Below are 16,970 nucleotides of genomic sequence, written 5' to 3'. Positions count from 1 at the left end.
CCTATAAAACTTAGCATGCAAAAGAAAATAGGATTAAATGGATTGCAGCTCTGTCACTGCACGTACCAGTTGATTGAAAAAATTGCCAATAGGCTAAAGAGGGATGACAGACCTTCTCTGTCCTTTGGCATTTGTCTGATTTCAGGATGGTTAAATGCATTAACAGCGATCAGTCATTACTGTGTGTTACTGGCTGCTTTTATTCTGACACCGATTCTTTGTCGTGTCTGTTTTTGGTTCACGCCCAAACTAACATCTCATGTCTCTCCATCCTTCAGGTATTTCTTCGCTGTGCTAGCCATCCTGACTGTTTTGGGGATGCTTAATGGCTTGGTTCTCCTCCCAGTCCTCCTCTCCATGATGGGTCCTCCGGCTGAGGTCACCCCGGTTGACAATGCCAGCTGCCTGCCGTCACCTTCTCCAGAGCCTCCGCTGCCTCCACCAATGACCCACCATGGGTACTACACAGGCCACCCCAACCCACGCTCTCGTCAACAGGCATTTTCTGAGTCATCAGACTCTGAGTATTACTCTGAGTTGACTACTACATCAGGGATTGGGGAGGAGGATTATAAGTACTGTGAACGGAGTGCATACTTAGCATCGCACACCAGCGTTCCACCAGCAACATCTCATATACTGCTGGAAGCGAGCAAAGACCCGAGCTTCCCTAAACTTACGGTACGCTGCATGACCATGCAGATAAAATAAGCTGCCCTATTTTTCATCAGATCTTATGAAAGTTAACTGTAAACATTTGTTTGTTTTAGGTGGTGAAGCCACTTAGAGAAAATGCAACAGCTCCTGGTGGGAGGATTGAACCATTAAGTGAATCTTCCCACATTGCACAGTCTCCTCTTGGATCCCAGGTTACATGCTGGGATGAAAACAAGCGGGAGCAGCAGAGGGGCTTCCAGAGACTCCAGGCTCAGCCTGGCCAACACTTACCCGGCGACAGAGCCCACTTTCCTGGGAGGACTTTTCAAAGCGGCCCCAGGTTCCAGAACGTTAGAGGGCCTCAGCCAAACAGGACTAAAGGGCTGAGCTATAGCCATAGCAACTCTACCCTGCCAACACAACAAGGCTCCGCCGGGGGACCTGTTACTATGGTTACAGCCACGGCCTCTGTGACAGTGGCTGTCCACCCGACCTTGCCGGGAGCAGCATACCAAGGCTACATGCATGAAGGTTTTGACACGGACAGCGAGTCGGACTGTTTTGAGGCTGCTAAGAGGACATGTGGTGACAAAACAAACTTTTCTTCATGTAAAAGAGACTCTCTAGAGCTCCAGGACTTGGAAGCAACACAGGGCCAGACAGAGTATCAGCTTGACAAGACACAAGGTGAGCAAAGTTTTCAGGCTTCTTTGTCACTGACAGTAACATGTGACCGTGACTTAATGTCCCCCTTGCCTAAAGTCTGATTACTCTATGTCTTCTGTCTGCTACAGGTGAGCTGAGGATCCAGGCACCCAAAGACTGCTAGACCCTCTCACACGCCTCGCCCTCTCTCTTCGAGTCTCTGGGTTACTCCCCAGAGCGTCCACATGGCGTCACGTCACGCATTGACAGCTGTACATAGACTCTAAAGAATAAAAGAGAGGTTTTACTTCAAGGACGTGTTAAGACGAAAAAAATATTTCTTTTAAGAATTATATAAATTTATGAGTATATATTTTAATACTAAACAAGAGGGAAGCTATTTAAAAGAGTACTGTATAACTTGGGTATTCTCTTGTGTAAAAGTTCAGATGTAAAAGATTATCTTCAAGTGGGGTGGTTGATTTTTTTTTTTCTTTTTTGTGTTTTTTTTTTTTTTTGGTTGCCCCCCTGCACTGTATAGAATAAGAAATGTGCTATATGATTTCACAAAGCTGAGATGTTATTAAGATTATAGGCTATTGAACATACATGGTCAGTGTTTTATTTCTATTTGTATTATGTTCCTTTTTTTGCTGCTACACTTCAAAATAATTTTAAGCAATTTGCCTTAAAAGAAAAATGCAGTACCCCTCCCTCCCCCTTCTCCTATTAGCATCTATCACAGTGTTGCGCTGTGAGATATTCTGCGTCTGACAGACTCTCTGCCGTAGTGTGCACTGTAAAAACTTACACAGCAGATGGTGTTTTCTTAACAGTAGTAACCGCCGTGCCTTCACTACATCACCCTTCCCCTGTTATCACAGCATTCAGAGCTCAGTATTATGTTGTAATTGTATAAATATGTTTTTATCGCTTTCTCTTGTCAAGACACAGAATGTGTACCACGATTGGCAGTGATTGGCTGACGCTTGTCACCATCTATTTGAAAATGGTCGAATCTGATCAATCAGCCATCATGACACGCTTAATTCATATTTCCTGTGCCCCAACGGCCTCTGCAGTTTTAAATTACTTGAAGGAGCTTTGATGTCTTTTTTTTTCCTGCAGTTTTTGTAAGCTCTACAGTGGGTGATGTTTACTTTTGTCACTTTAACAAAAGTGTCGTTCACCTTCTCGTATTACTTTTGAAAGGGAATCTTAAAATTCACAAATGCAAAGGGAGTTTTTTTAGTTTATTATTTTCTCTTTTTTTTCTTTGCTGGCTGCTTTAGGGTTATTAGGGTCTCTTTTTATCGCGACCCTGTGCAATTATTACACGATGTAAACCGGTTTCAGTCTAGTTAGCGCTTCGACACGCTCTGACTCACTTTTTTTTTTCTAATGACTCACTCTGTCTGTTAATGCAAACCTCATGTATGTGTCATGTTACATTTCTTTCATTTCATTTGCTTTACAGAGTTTCAGTTGTTATTATTCTTGTTCAGTATTGGTCTAATCACTGCCAGGTTAAATAATTGCAGGGAGAAACTTGCAGATCTATTTGTGTGTGTGTCTATGTGTGTGTGTGTCATTTTCCAAGTGGCAGCTTTGGGTTTTTTGTTTTGTTTTTTTATTTTGTAAATATGAAAAAACAGTCAAGTAGCTACTGCAGCTGAACAAAAACACCTTTCACAGTTTGATCACACCATAGACAGCCAGGAGGTGTTGTCAGTATCTGTGTGTGTGAGTGAGTGAATGTGTGGGTGCGTGTGTGCGCGCATGTGGGAAGGGGGTGGGCGAGGGAGTCCTGCATTGATTTGTAGTTTATTTCAGAAAAAAATGTTAATGTCATGCCATATAAATTATTTATATTAAATTTTTATTTTTGTAGTTTGTACAGTTGTTAGTATCTAGACTGAAGTTCTATTTTTAAAGAGTAAATATATATTATATATAAATATATCTATTTGTGGCTGAGTTTGCTTTTATTTTATTGTTCTGTTGACTTTTGTGGGGGGGGGGGGTTTGGAGTGGGGGGCGGGAGGTCATGGGAGGGAAGGGGTTCACAACACTTTAGAGCTGAGGCCTTTGTGTGTGTGTGTGTGTGTGTGTGTGTGTGTGTGTGTGTGTGTGTGAGAGCAGGAGGTGTGCATGCGTGCGTGTGTGTGTGGAGCAGAGGAGGCGGTTGGAGGACCATGAAGGAGAAGGTGTGTAGGAGTTTGTCACTGTTACACCTTGTTTTTGAGTCTCCTCTTGGCCCTTCCTTCTTCATTGTCAGTTTTAAAAATGTTCTTGTCCACGTCTAAAACACTGTGACTTCTGAAAACTATGCTCAAGAAAAAACCCTTGTGTGACCATTATGTTCCCTCACCTGCTATAGAAATTTAACTAACAAAATAAATGGAATGAAAAAAAGTGCTTCTTTGGTCTTTGCAAGTCTTTGCGTGTGTGTACGTCCACCTGTTGCCCTGCAAATAAATAAAACGGGAGCACACATCTCACACTGTGGCCTGCTCTCTCATCAAGACACAATGTTGAAGTGTCGCGTAGAAGACTTCAAGGAAGCATGTTGACCCTTCTGGCCTTAAAATACAAGCACTAAGTTACTAAAGCGGTAAAATCAAAGAGATGCTTAAGATAAAGACTAAGATTTTAATATTATCTTTATTATATTATCAGGGAAGGATTGACATGAGTTTTCTAAGCATACTCCATCCATCCATTTTAAGCACAAGATTACGCAGATTCACTTCATTTGGTTCTGAAAACTAAATTAATTTTGCTTTGCACATTTTTTTTTGCCAACCTCAGATCAAAATGTAAACCTTACATACAGTAAAAAGTATTTACAAAGCGTGTTGGATAACTGTGTGAGCTGGGGGCCTACCCCAGCTCTCAAAGGGAGAGAGGCAGGCTACATCCTTGACAAGATGCCAAACACAGAGAGAGGCGACCATTCACATCCACACCTATCACAATTAAGAATCCCCAGTTAACCCAACTCTGCATAAAATTTTGATGACCACATTTTTAATTTTTCTCATCCCAAGTCTTCAAGATACTTGCTACATTTGTCTGGTACTCAGTAGTTAAAGGATAACACGACATAAACGCAGCTATTCGCTCACTGTTTTCTTGGTGTTCAAATAAATGTGAGTTTCACAGATCAGAGGGATGATAAACATATTTATGATGATTGTCTAAGGACATGAAAAGGACAGAAAACTCCATGCAGAATGAACTGGATGTCTTATCGGTTTAGATTTATTGTTATCTCACTGTGCCTGAGGTGTTGTCCAAGCATAACAGTGCCCTCAGCTTCCTGACAGTCATCTGACACCCACTGAAAGCCACACAGGTTTGGGGTTAGGAAATAATCCGTCAGAAAGAGTTGTCGCACACGGACAAGCATTTAGCAGCGTGTGTCTTCCAGCTGAGTAAGACGTCCCCACTTCGTGAACAATGCCTTAACAGTAGGAACCAGTGAACTGGAGCTTTGAACCACCTGTAAGGTGCCTGGGATCACCGGTTGCCTGAATTATTGTTGTGACTCATCTGTCTAAATCTCGGACACACACCCCCACACACAAACATCAAGACTCTTGTGTTTATGTGCACTGCAGATTCTGAAACACAAACATAAAACAAGCTACATGCTCTCTCTCTCTCAAAAACACACACACACACACCCACATCCCTGCCTCCTCGTGCGCAGATGCACACACACATACACACAGGCCCACCTGTGTAGATAAAAGGTAGATGCTGTAAATTCCTTTGCTTCCCACACAACAGCTCCTCGTTTGTCAGCCCAGGCAAAGCAGCCCATGTCTGAATCTGATACCTCGGTCTTTTGAAGTCGCTGTCATGCACATGCACATCTAACACAAGCCTCATACTCTTGCACACAGGCAGACAGCAACAACACAACGCAGTGTTCATGTGTCTATATTCGGGGTAAGCTAAACCTAAATATCTCTTAGTTTCTACTATCTCACGTACGGCCTCGAGCTAGGAACAACGCGGGCCCTGCTGATTTTGTTTTAAGCTCTTCATTAATGAGAACATTTGCTCAGCGAGTGATGTCATCACATTTGTGCGCAATGTCACAGCTCAGTGACGAGAAAACATGTCCAGTTATGGGTCACAGCAGGGCTGGAGCCTTAGCCAGCATGCTTTGGAGGGAAATTATGTAAACAACTGTTCAGACTAATGTTCACACTTATGAGAGACTATTTTGCATGTACCTAAAGAGTAACAGTATATGAAATAACAGTGTATGTGTGTGTGAAACCTCATCTTTATACTCAGTATTATTAATTTCCTGGAAACCTACCCTTACCTTAAGCATGAAAACTACTTATCTAAACCCAAACCTTATCCTGAGGTTAATATTAGTTTAACCTCACCCTAATCTCAAACCCAGTACAATATATTGATTTATGTCGTGAGGACCTGCTCCTCTGAAAAGAAGGTGGGTCCCCACAGATTTATGTCCCCACAGCCTAAGAAACAGGAGAATGTGTGTGTTTTTAAGAGTGCTGAGTCATTCTGGGAACCACATAAGATAGGATAAAAAAAATTAAGGTGTGTTGGACTTTTCCTGAGCAGTACAAGAACTACTTGTAAACTTTTTCTGCCTCCTCTCCCCAGCCAAGAAATTAAATAACAATATTGTGTAATGGCAAATGTGAGCCGCAGGGTGAGAGCAGCAATTTCTTAATCATTTCGAGTCAGAACTTTTTTGCCTTCATGAACCCTTTTTACAAGGTAGATTATCGCAGTTTTTTTGAGGGTCGGTAACAGCTTTTGCAATTAGGGAGGAATGTAGTAGCCGTAATGACGGCAACAGGCACATCACAGTCTGTCTGTGAGGCGTCATAGAAGGGACAGCATTGGACGTAAAACTGCTCGATGTGTCTGCTTCTCGTCAGCATTGCCAGGACAGTGGATGTTAACAGTAAGTGAAAAAGAGCTCCTTCCCTCCTTTCTGTAAGCGAGTGCAGTGTGTGGGCCCAGAAGCTGATAGTCCAGATAACAGGATCTTCCAGTGCCAACTCCTGACCTGTGTGAGGTGAGATCAATGAAGGAAGAAAAAACATGATAAAGGAACAAAAGACAGAACTCATGATCTGGTGCTGTTGGTGTGCATGTGTGTGTGTCTGTGTGCATGCACTGCTTGGGTGGCCCGAGGATGAGCGCCTATTGTTGCTGGAATTCAATAGGGCTGATTAGTAAAGAAAAGTGTGTGTGTGTGTGCATGTGTGTGAGAGTGGTGGGTGCGTGTGTGTGTGAGTGTGTGAGTGTAAAAACATGCACTGGCATGCGCGTCTGTGTGAAGCAGGGGGTGGTGTATGTGTTTCTACTTTTGCACTAAGCACAGCAGAGAAGAATGGGGGAATTAGCTGTAAAGCCAGTGAGAAAGCAGACTTCAGGGTGACATACCACACAAATCTGGGGAACTGGGATTGCTTCTCTTCACATCCACAGCAGCGCTTTTACTCAAGAGAATAATTACAGTAAAGTGTAAACTGTATTTTAAAAGGATATCGTTTTTTTGTTGGTTTGTTTGTTTGTTTTGTAAGAACTGATAGTTCTTGTTGAAAATCTGAAAATTAAACCCACCATAATCCAGAAATTGGCAGGAGACACAAATACTGTTCAGTGATTTCTGTTAAGCCAACCTAACAGCCTCCTAGCTCTAGCGCCACAGCTGAGACGTGAGAGTGGTGTTGATCTTCTGATCCAAGTCTTGAGGACTCTGGTCACCAGGCCATGCAGACAGCTGTGAGACTGTAGTGATATCCTCGACACCATCTTCCTACCTGCAAAAAAATATCAACGATCAGAAATTAGTATTCCTTAATCACTACTATCTAATGGCTACTATGAACTTTGTATATTCTCTAGGTACACAGGCATCCTCCCACAGTGCATGCTAGGGTAACTAATGATTGTAAACTGGCTGTAGGCGTGAATGTGAGCCCTGTACTCTGTGTTAGCCCCGCAATACACTGGCTAGGCCTGCTTAGGGTATAACGAACCTCTCACTCAATGACGGTTTGGACTGGCTCAAGTCTTCAGGGGTTACTAAAATGGAGATATGGTTAAGAAAATGTATGTATTTACATATATACGGAGGAGTTCGTTTTAGGGCAAGTGATGTCAATTTCATAGATTTGCATCCTGTATAATACAGACCTGTGTGATATTATATTCACCACCCCCCTGTTCCTGTTTTATGAAATATAGACCTATAACCATGTGGAAAAGCTTCCAACAGTAGATGCGTGAGGTCATAATGTATGCATAGGAGGCAGAGCCTTCACTTTTCAGGCCCCTCTTCTGTGGAACCAGCTTCCAGTTTGGATTCGGGAGAAAGACACTATCTCTACTTTTAAGATTAGGTTAAAAACTTTTCTTTTTGCTAAAGCATATAGTTAGGGCTGGACCAGGTGACCCTGAATCCTCCCTTAGTTATGCTGCAATAGGTGTAGGCTGCTGGGGGATTCCCATGATGCATTAAGTGTTTCTTCTTCAGTCACCTTTCTCACTCACTATGTGTTAACAGACCTCTCTGCATTTAATCATACTTGTTATTAATCTCTGTCTCTCTTCCACAGCATGTCTTTTATTCTGTCTTCCTTCTCTCTCCCCAACCAATTGCGCAAATAGCCGCCCCTCCCTGATCCTGGTTCTGCTGGAGGTTTCTTCCTGTTAAAAGGGAGTTTTTCCTTCCCACTGTCGCCAAAGTGCTTGCTCATAGGGGGTCATATGATTGTTGGGTTTTTCTCTGAATGTATTATTGTAGGGTCTACCTTACAATATAAAGCGCCTTGAGGTGACTGTTGTTATGATTTGGTGCTGTATAAATAAAATTAAATTGCATTAGATTTTATTTGAAACATGTCATCTTTAACTTTTTGAAAATGAGCTTGTTTAGCATGTGGCTAAAACGTTTTCATCCTAACTCTAAAGGGGTGACCAGCATAGACAGTATAACGATTGGTTTCTCAAGTCTGGTTTTGAAGACGAGTGTTTCCAAAAATACCGGATGCGGTAAGGAAGGGCTGGTCTGAGTTGTTAGCCAGTAAGTACGTTCTTTCATATCTGTATTATGTAAAAATGGTATGACCATAATTTACAAAATAGACTTAATTTTCCATTCAGCATCACATAAAATGAGTGATTGAACTGATAAAATCAGCAGGAAAACCTTTATAGTGATTAAGACAGAAAGCTGCTCTCCCATAGACTTCTATAGGACCGGAGTTCTTTTTGTAACCACAATTATCGCCATCTGGTGGCCTTCAGGTAGAATGCCGATTTAAGGCGCTTCTACATTAGCTTCAGTTTTAAGACCCAGAAGCTAAGGTCTGTAGTCATCAGCAACCAGGTGACTCCTAAGAGGTCACTAACATTATTATTTCAAACTTACTCTGTAATAAAGTAAATATTATAACTTATGCAACCACAACTCACTCACCTTTATGAAATTACTTTATTAAATTAATATGATTGAGCTATTTGCAGTTTTTTATATATATTTGTGGCAATATTTTAGGTGTTAGCAATATTTTTCCTTCAGCAAATGTTTAATGAATCGAAGAACATGTTGTTCCACTTATATACGTAGTTACTCACCCATCTGAAACAAAATGCTCCTTTAAGGCTTGAGTTTCTCTGCTGCTGCATGTATTTATATGTGTTCCTGCATAGTGATTGCACACTGTAGCAGACCGCTGCTCCGACGGAGTTCTTCTAATCATCTCTCACAGAAACAGAGGAAGAACGAGATCAATATTTACTGAAAACGCTCTTCAACATAACAAATGTGTTTGTAATCTATGCACCGTGTGCGTGCGTGTGTGTATTTGGTATACCTTGGCCGTGACCGGGCCCGTCGAGGGGTGGCAGGAGGAGGAGGAGGTGGAGGAATGCTAAGTTCCAGGCAATCATGCAGACAGGCAGGAGGGCCCATATAGTGTAAACATGTTTTAAATAAACAGGAACCAGCGTAATGCCCTTTTAATTGATTCATTCTGTGCTTTGCTGTTTACAGAAGGGCCTAAATATGAGCCTCGTAAGGCAGAGGCCTTGTGTTTATAAGTGATTTGTTTGGTTCAAACAATAACAGTTTGAACGCCAAACGTAGTTGTGGATCAGCCCTGATGGGATGTGCTGTAGTACTCTCTGGCACAGCAATTTCTCTTATGTTTTTCATGTACTCTTTCTTTCTCTACATCACTTCCTTTGTGCATGTGTGTTTCCATTTGAGATCTCCATTTTAGGGGAGAATAAAGGAGCTAAAGCAGCTCTCTACAGTGCCCCACTGTCTCCTCTTTGCAATTTGCAGGCCGGCCAGGGTATGCTGGTGCGTCTGTATGTGTGACTGAAGTTTAAATTGCAGCCACAGTGTAATGATATGGTGGCATGGCATTGAGGGGTACTCCAAAGGGAGGGCGGGGGTTGGTAATTAAACATATGCCGACACAGACACACACAGAGGGTGAGACGCGCACACACAGACACACACAGTGAGGCAGAGAAAGAGAGCAAAGCTAAACACATCCAAGTGGGGTAGTAAAAGCTAATGAAGGCTCAGCGCTAGGCTGGCACAGACAGCCATTTCATGTGGTGAAGAGGAGAAGAGGAGGAGGAGGACTGGGGCAGGCTGGGGAGCAATAAGGCAGAGCCTTACTCTACAGAAAGTTAGGCAAACCAGATGATAAACTATAATTGACACCATGCATGAGCGTGGTTTTTCAATATCGTTTGTCTCAGGGTCTGCCAAATCATTGTCTGTGCAATAGAAAAGGCAAACAATGGCATTAACACATTAACAATAAAACTAACACTCACGTGTAGGTAGCTTATGATGGAACTGAAGTAATTAAGTGTCAGCTCGGGACCTTGTGGGGAAATCAAGACCTCGGTTAATGATAACAGGATAAATGATAAAAATGTTAGTAGCATAAAAGCAATACAAATACACAATAACATGTGTCATTTGCCTTTTTAGACAATATCCAAATCATCGTGTCATTATGAGGTAAAAATGTTTGGTTCCATCTTTTGATAATAAACCAAAGTTTGCCGCAATGTTTCTCAAACACACTTCAGTGCTCACAGTGTGGCCAGCGATGTGGTTTCTTTAACGCTTTGTTTTGGGGTTTGTTTTTTTTTAATGAAATTTGAGCTTCAACATTTTTTTTTTTAATTCGTTGCCTGTTCATCTGTCTTGCATATGCTAACTAGGGGTTTCTGTTTGTCTCAAACCGAGGTCTGTTGCTCGTTTTATTACAAACAAGACATCACTTAGCATAAGTCAGAGAAAGTTTGACAGGGACTACGTAACTATTTTGTTTTTTAAACAATAGAGAGAAAAAAATAATCTGAGCTCGGTGAGATTTACAACCTTCGATGAAGAGCTCAATCTTAAGCTTTAATTCCTGAAATATTATCATTGTCTGCGGACTTGGAGCACTGGAAAGGAAATCTTTATCTCATTATCTGATTTCTTTTTCTTAAAACAAGTGATACAATCTGCTAGTTTGGTAACATGACTTCATCTGTCATCCTTTTGCAATTATCTCGCTGAACGGCCACATTTCTCTCTCTTTCGGGGAACTTAGTAAAACACAAAAATTAAGTTGCTATTCTGGAAACCTTCGCAGTGGATCCCTTTGCTGTGGTTTGGGAGAAGGCCGTAAAGCTCTGTGTGTAGGTGTAGTTTTTCTTTGAGAACTTTGGGGTCCACATGCTGTACCCTGCACTATACAAGCAAACATGCCTTCTCTGTTGGCTCCTGTAAAAAAAAGGGGGAGAAAAAAACCCAAAACACTGGTGGGTTTTAAGGATTAATTTCAAAAGCACACTAACACATTTCTGTGCTATTCATGGTTTGTGGTTTCAATTGGTGTTCCCTTAAAGAGGTCGTATGGAGGCCTGCTGTATTTCAGTCTCTACAGTTTATATATAAAGAAAGTGATTGAATTCAGGAATAGAATTTATGGGCTAATTTCACAGTCATGGATAAAACTTGGTTTTAATCTCCCATTAAACTTTCAATGGACAGATTTACATTAAGATATAACCCTTATTTTGCAACCCCCCAACCACCACCACCTCCATTTTTTGTTAGATAGCTTCTCTACTTTCTGCAGTTTGCTTTAACTTTGGAAACTAATGAAAGCCAATAGGGAAATTGTGAGTGACAGAGTGGCCCTGTGGACTTTTTACCAACCAAATAGAGAAGTTGAAGAACCGCAAGTTGCACTCTGTGACCTAACTTACAGTATGTGTGAGGTTGTGGGTGTAAAGCAATGACATTAATGGTATTTCAGTACTGTATCTAAAGGCTATAATGCCTTTTACTTTCAAATTCTTCAAAATAGCTTCACATGTAGGGTGACAATATTTAGGATTTTCACACCAAGCATCACAATGAAGAAGAGAAGTGATTTAAATGAGTCTGAAGGTGGTGCGTATGTGGTTTCAGACTTGTTGGTCTGAGTATTTCAGAAACTGCTGATCTACTGGGATTTTCCTGCACAAACATCTCTGGTGTTTACAGAGAATGGTCTAAAAAAAAGAGAGAGCATCAGTTCTCCGGGTGAAAACGTCTTGTTGATGCCAGAGGAGAATGGCTAGAGTGCTTTGAGCTGATTGGAAGGCAACAATAACTCCAAAACCACTTGTTACAACCAAGGTATTCAGAAGAGCATCTCTGAAAGCTGCAGAAGACCACACCTAATGCCAGTCCTGTCAGCTAAGAAGAGGAACTGAGGCTACAGTTCTCACAGGCTGACCAAAATTGGACAACAGAAGATTAGGAAAAACACTGCCTGGTCCGATAAGCCTCAATTTCTGCTTCAACATTCAAATGGTCAGATGAGAATTTGGCATCAACAACATGAAAGCATGGATCCGTTCTGCCTTGTACCAGCAGGTCAGGCTGGCGCTGTAATCGTATGGGTGATATTTTCTTCACTCTGGGCCCCTTAATACCATCTGAACACTATTTAAACACCACAGCCTACCATGTTCATCCCTTTATAATCACAGTGTGTTCATCTTCTGACAAACTCATACAAAACAAAAATAAACATTTATTCAAACTTGTAAAGCGTGAGCTAGTGATGCATATAGGGTGTTGGTTTTTTACAGTTTACATTACACTTACAGGACGCCCACAGATGGGGTGTGGTCATATGTCAGGTTTAGCAGCTTAAATCACCCAGCCAAAGTCATTACAGGAACTAATTGTTCCTTTCAAAGCCAAACACTCAAATCACCATTGCCAGTTACCTGGCTACCACAAAAAGGCAAGGAGATCACCATTACGACATTCACAGGTAGATTCTGTTTTAAAATACAACACCATCACATCAAATTGTGGCTAATTAGCAACTTAATACAGTATATATAAAGTAAAACTTACAGATAAAGTATCACTGCATGAATACCAGTAGTTGCACGTGTTAAGTTTAGTTCTTTGGCTTCAAAACGGCTGTTAAAATGAAACCATCTGAATTTTAGCAGAGAAATCTACTGGACTGTAAACAATAGTTTTCTGTTTGTTTGTTTGACTTATAAAAAATCTAGTAATAAAACTATCACATGAGTTTGTAGTAGAAGCATAAAGTAGCATACATACCTGTTACTTGAATAAGTGTACTTAGTTCTGTGCCAACACTGTCATCAATCTTGGCTTTAGTTTATTTAAATATTTATCTTACTGAGTGTGCTGACTAGTTTCTAGTGGATCTGTAATATTAGCCAGCAGTGTATATAACATACACTGCTGGCTAATCATTAACAAAAAGCCAGTTTTCTGTGCCGATAATAATGATTCTATTAATTGGATTTTTAACTTTAGGTATAAAAATGATCATTACATTAATGTACAGGCAGAAAACACATGCCCATAGTGTTACTGTAATTGCAGGTTCTACTCAAAAAACTGTTTACTTCTGAGCCAAAATAAATAAATAAAATTATTGCTGAGGAAACAAATATGCATTTGCAAGCAGGGGGAAAAAATAGAACTTTGTGTGGCTGAACTCACAAGTTCAAAGGTGAGTGAAATCCTCACTGAATGACTCCAAAGCTTGAAATGATGTGGCTGAAGAGAAAATTTAGTACTTACTTTTTTAAAATAATGGCATGGAAAGAAAAAAAAAGGGTCACTGGCATTATTTACTGGATCTCCACATGCCAAGAATACTAACATGCTTTAATGAGTGAATGTTCCAGTTGCACGTTTAGCTCTCTGGCTTGAGAAGATTTAATTCCCTGGTGGATGCGCAGTGGGTTCAGTTATGGAACAGTACGTACCAACCCAAAGCTATGCTATGGAAAAGAAGAAAACCTGCATTCTAATACTGAATCTTGAGTCCTGTCAGCACTTTTATTTCAAATCCCACAGTTAGCTGTACCTGACTGCATGCTGCCAGTTCTGTTTGTAGTTATATTGCTCTCTGCTGGTCATGTTGTAAAATGCAGTACAGACCCTATATATTTAGGAAATACGTAGAAAGATAAATAAGATGAAAAACATTTGATAAAACTGCACATTGCAGACATGATTATAGCAAATCACATGCCCACTACGAACTGCCTCATTGGTCAGTATTTCAGCATTACTATAAAGCTGACACAGAATTAAAGTCCGCTTTATATTTAGGGAAAAACTGACTAATACTCACCAACAGCTTACACCCAAATGCTAAACTTATTCTAAAGACCTAATTTTATATTGGTGCTAGGTTTGGCAAAGGTTACAGAATTATTATTGCTATTAATACCATACAAAAAAGAAAGAAAGAATATGAAAAAGTAGTTCAGTTTTTCTTTCTCTGTTCCTCTCACTGCTCCTCTTCTCGTCTGTCAGCCTTCCTGGGTGGTTTATAAGTGTGCTCAGCTCACGTACAGTATGCATGCGCATGTTTATTTAGTCTGTATAGAGGAACAGAGCTACGGCCACCGCCAATTTTCTTTACACTAAGAAAATATGCTTTTGGACGTGTGGAAAAAAGGGGAGCGGTTAAACAGTGACAGGGCCAACAGATACAAGACTGCGTTCTTCTTCGGATCAAACACCACCAACAATCGACGCCGTGAAGCCAGCACCTAAAAATGCCGCTGTGTCTTTTCGGCGACTGTGATCTTCGCGTGGCGTGACAGCGTCGAGGCCAACTTTGGTGTTTAAAAGAGGAGACTTGAACTCAAAAACCCAATTTTCAGTTTGTTTTTTTCTAGTGTTTTTCAGCCAAGTATTGAACCCTTATCAGTATGAACAAACAAATGTGGAACAGAGCTGGCTGCTTGAAGGGAAAGCCCACCCTGAAGTCTCTGCAACATGTGCGAGACATTCTCCGCAACAGTCACAAAGTCATGAGAAAAATCTGAATAAACACGCACAAACGTATATGAAAATAACAAAAGCATGAAGCCACAGATGCTACTGTTTTGTTACATTATTGCACATTCCCGTGACCTAGCCTGTCTATAACAGGATGTGCGTTTACAACAGCTCATGCTCAGGTTTGGGACAGACATATTTGAATAGATAAAACATAATTACTGAATGAGTCAATTCAAAGAACATTTTAATGATGTGCACTGTCAGCTGGTTTGTGGTTTATTTTGTAGTTTAATTCTTGAAAAAGAGAAACAATATGTTATAGTTTTAAAGATATGTGTTAAAAAGAAGAAAATGTGGATGAGGATGTGTGATACTTTACTAACCCCCCCCCCCCAATGTTTTTGTAATCAGGCAAAAATCACACCTTGTGACAGTTTCTAGCTTTATGTAAATGACGAGGGCATACTTGGACAAGGTGCACACAGAGACAAGGTTTCTTTACATTTTTTCTTATCTTACTCGGCCCACTTGAGGCCACTGGGGAAGTGTTGAGCTGAGGACTATGGCTGTGAGAATGGATGGACTGACAGAGTAAGGGGAGGAAAAGGGGGAAGGAGAATTGCTTGGAGAGGAGAGGAGGGAGAGGAGGGAGGAGGGTGTAGAGGTTTAGGGGATGAGAGGGAAAAAAAAGGGAGGAGGGGAATACCACCCACTAAGCCAGTTGTGGAGAGGTTCTGGGGGTTGGGCTGCCCACAGGAAACAGTTGTGGCTCCATCCCAGGCCTCACACCAAGCAGCCCTGGGCCACCCAGTCATCAACAGACAGACCTACCAAATGGCCTGGACGCTCAACCGACAGGGATTTGTTTATTTTTCATCCTTTGGTGGTGGGGGGGAAATTGTTCAGCGCAAGCTGTTTATTAGAGCTTTGATTTGTCATGTGTCAGCGTTCGCTCGTGGAGAATGTGTATACATAAGTCTAGCTTGTGTATAGTTAGGAGGTTTGGAAACTGAGAGGGTGTGGGCACGTAGTGGGGAGGCTAAGGGGCGAAAAAGAAAAGAGAAAAAAATGGGAAGCCTCCCACACTGAAGGCAAGGCTGAACTGCATCATGGGTCATTCTCCAGCTGTCCCTGATTGTTGATGTCACGGAGGACTGAAATGTTGTGCCTGGTTTGCAGTGAGTGTGAGAAGAGAGGCAGCGTGTGGATAAACACTGGATTCTTGTGGTCGCAAGCATGAAATGCAATAGGCTAAATAGATCAGCTTTTAGCACATTTGGAGATCACTGTGGAATGATCAGGGATGTGTTCACGAACTGAAATATCTATAAATGTAATATTAAAAGAGGCTTGTTTGGTTTCAGCGATGTCATGATAATGCTGCTATTGTTTTAAATTAAAAATAGCTTCCCACTGAAAAAAACTGCAATTATATTTGTTTGCAGCATTTCTATTATATTTTGTATGGATGTACCAAATCAATAGTCTAATATCAGCATGGCTGCCATTGGACTATGGCAAACAGGACTACAGTCTGTATTTGTAATGTCTCTAAATTTCTGGTTTAGGTTTCACTGGTAATATTGCTATGATCTAAAAAGTATTTCAAAATTTAAAATAAAATTTTACACAGAACAGTGTTTTATGTGATCTACATGTAAACATGTGGCCTGTGGTTCTACAGTAGCTCAGTTGTTAGCCTGTTCATGTTAAGATAACAAAATCACTATGTCATAGTGCAATGTTGTATTGCTGAAAGTCTAATTACTCCATAATGTGGCAAATGTGAATTCTGAGAAATGCATCGGTCTGTTTTCTGTCATTATTTTTAATGTCACATCTCATAGTGATCTGTAGTGAGTTAAACTCTAGGCTGCACTGCTATCAGGTTACATTTGAAGCGAGTGGGAGTAGTCTGGACTTTCTACCAAGTAAGTAGATACAGTCCTGTCAAAAACTAACTACACTCCTACTCTTTCCAATGGAATTATGAGGGTAAGTAACAGCCAGGTGCTGCTAATCAAATGCATGTGTCGTTAATTAAGCATCTGCAAGTGTGACCAAACTATGAAAATAGGAGTTTTGGTAGTTTGCTGGTCTGGAGCATTCAGGTGTGTGTTAACACAATGTTACAATCTTCCCAAGAGCTGACATTTCAGGAAATTCATCCCAAGGTCAAGGTCGTGCAATGCTCACAGAAACTGCAAAAAATCCAAAAGTTACGTCTCAGACTTTACAGGCCTCCGTTAGGATGTTAAATTGCGATGAGAAAAATACTGAATAAATAAGGCTTGTCTGG

General features: G+C 41.0%; 1 protein-coding gene across 1 annotated transcript in view; it reads left to right on the top strand.

Annotated features, from left to right (window-relative positions):
- The window catches only part of ptch2 (patched 2), a 28,078-nt gene extending 24,773 nt beyond the window's left edge, over window positions 1-3,305 (top strand). Inside the window, exons 21-23 of the mRNA XM_031755939.2 lie at window positions 279-681; window positions 771-1,344; window positions 1,452-3,305. Of these exons, the coding sequence (XP_031611799.2) occupies window positions 279-681; window positions 771-1,344; window positions 1,452-1,486 (1,012 nt within the window). The 3' untranslated portion in view covers window positions 1,487-3,305. The remainder of the gene's footprint in view (window positions 1-278; window positions 682-770; window positions 1,345-1,451) is intronic.
- Window positions 3,306-16,970: the final 13,665 nt, after the last annotated feature.

This window comes from Oreochromis aureus, linkage group 18 (genome assembly GCF_013358895.1).
Source record: "Oreochromis aureus strain Israel breed Guangdong linkage group 18, ZZ_aureus, whole genome shotgun sequence".
NCBI classification, from domain to species: Eukaryota; Metazoa; Chordata; class Actinopteri; order Cichliformes; family Cichlidae; genus Oreochromis; species Oreochromis aureus.
The sequence above is the reverse complement of the archived record's forward strand: the minus strand, read 5'-3'. Positions and strand labels throughout refer to the sequence as shown.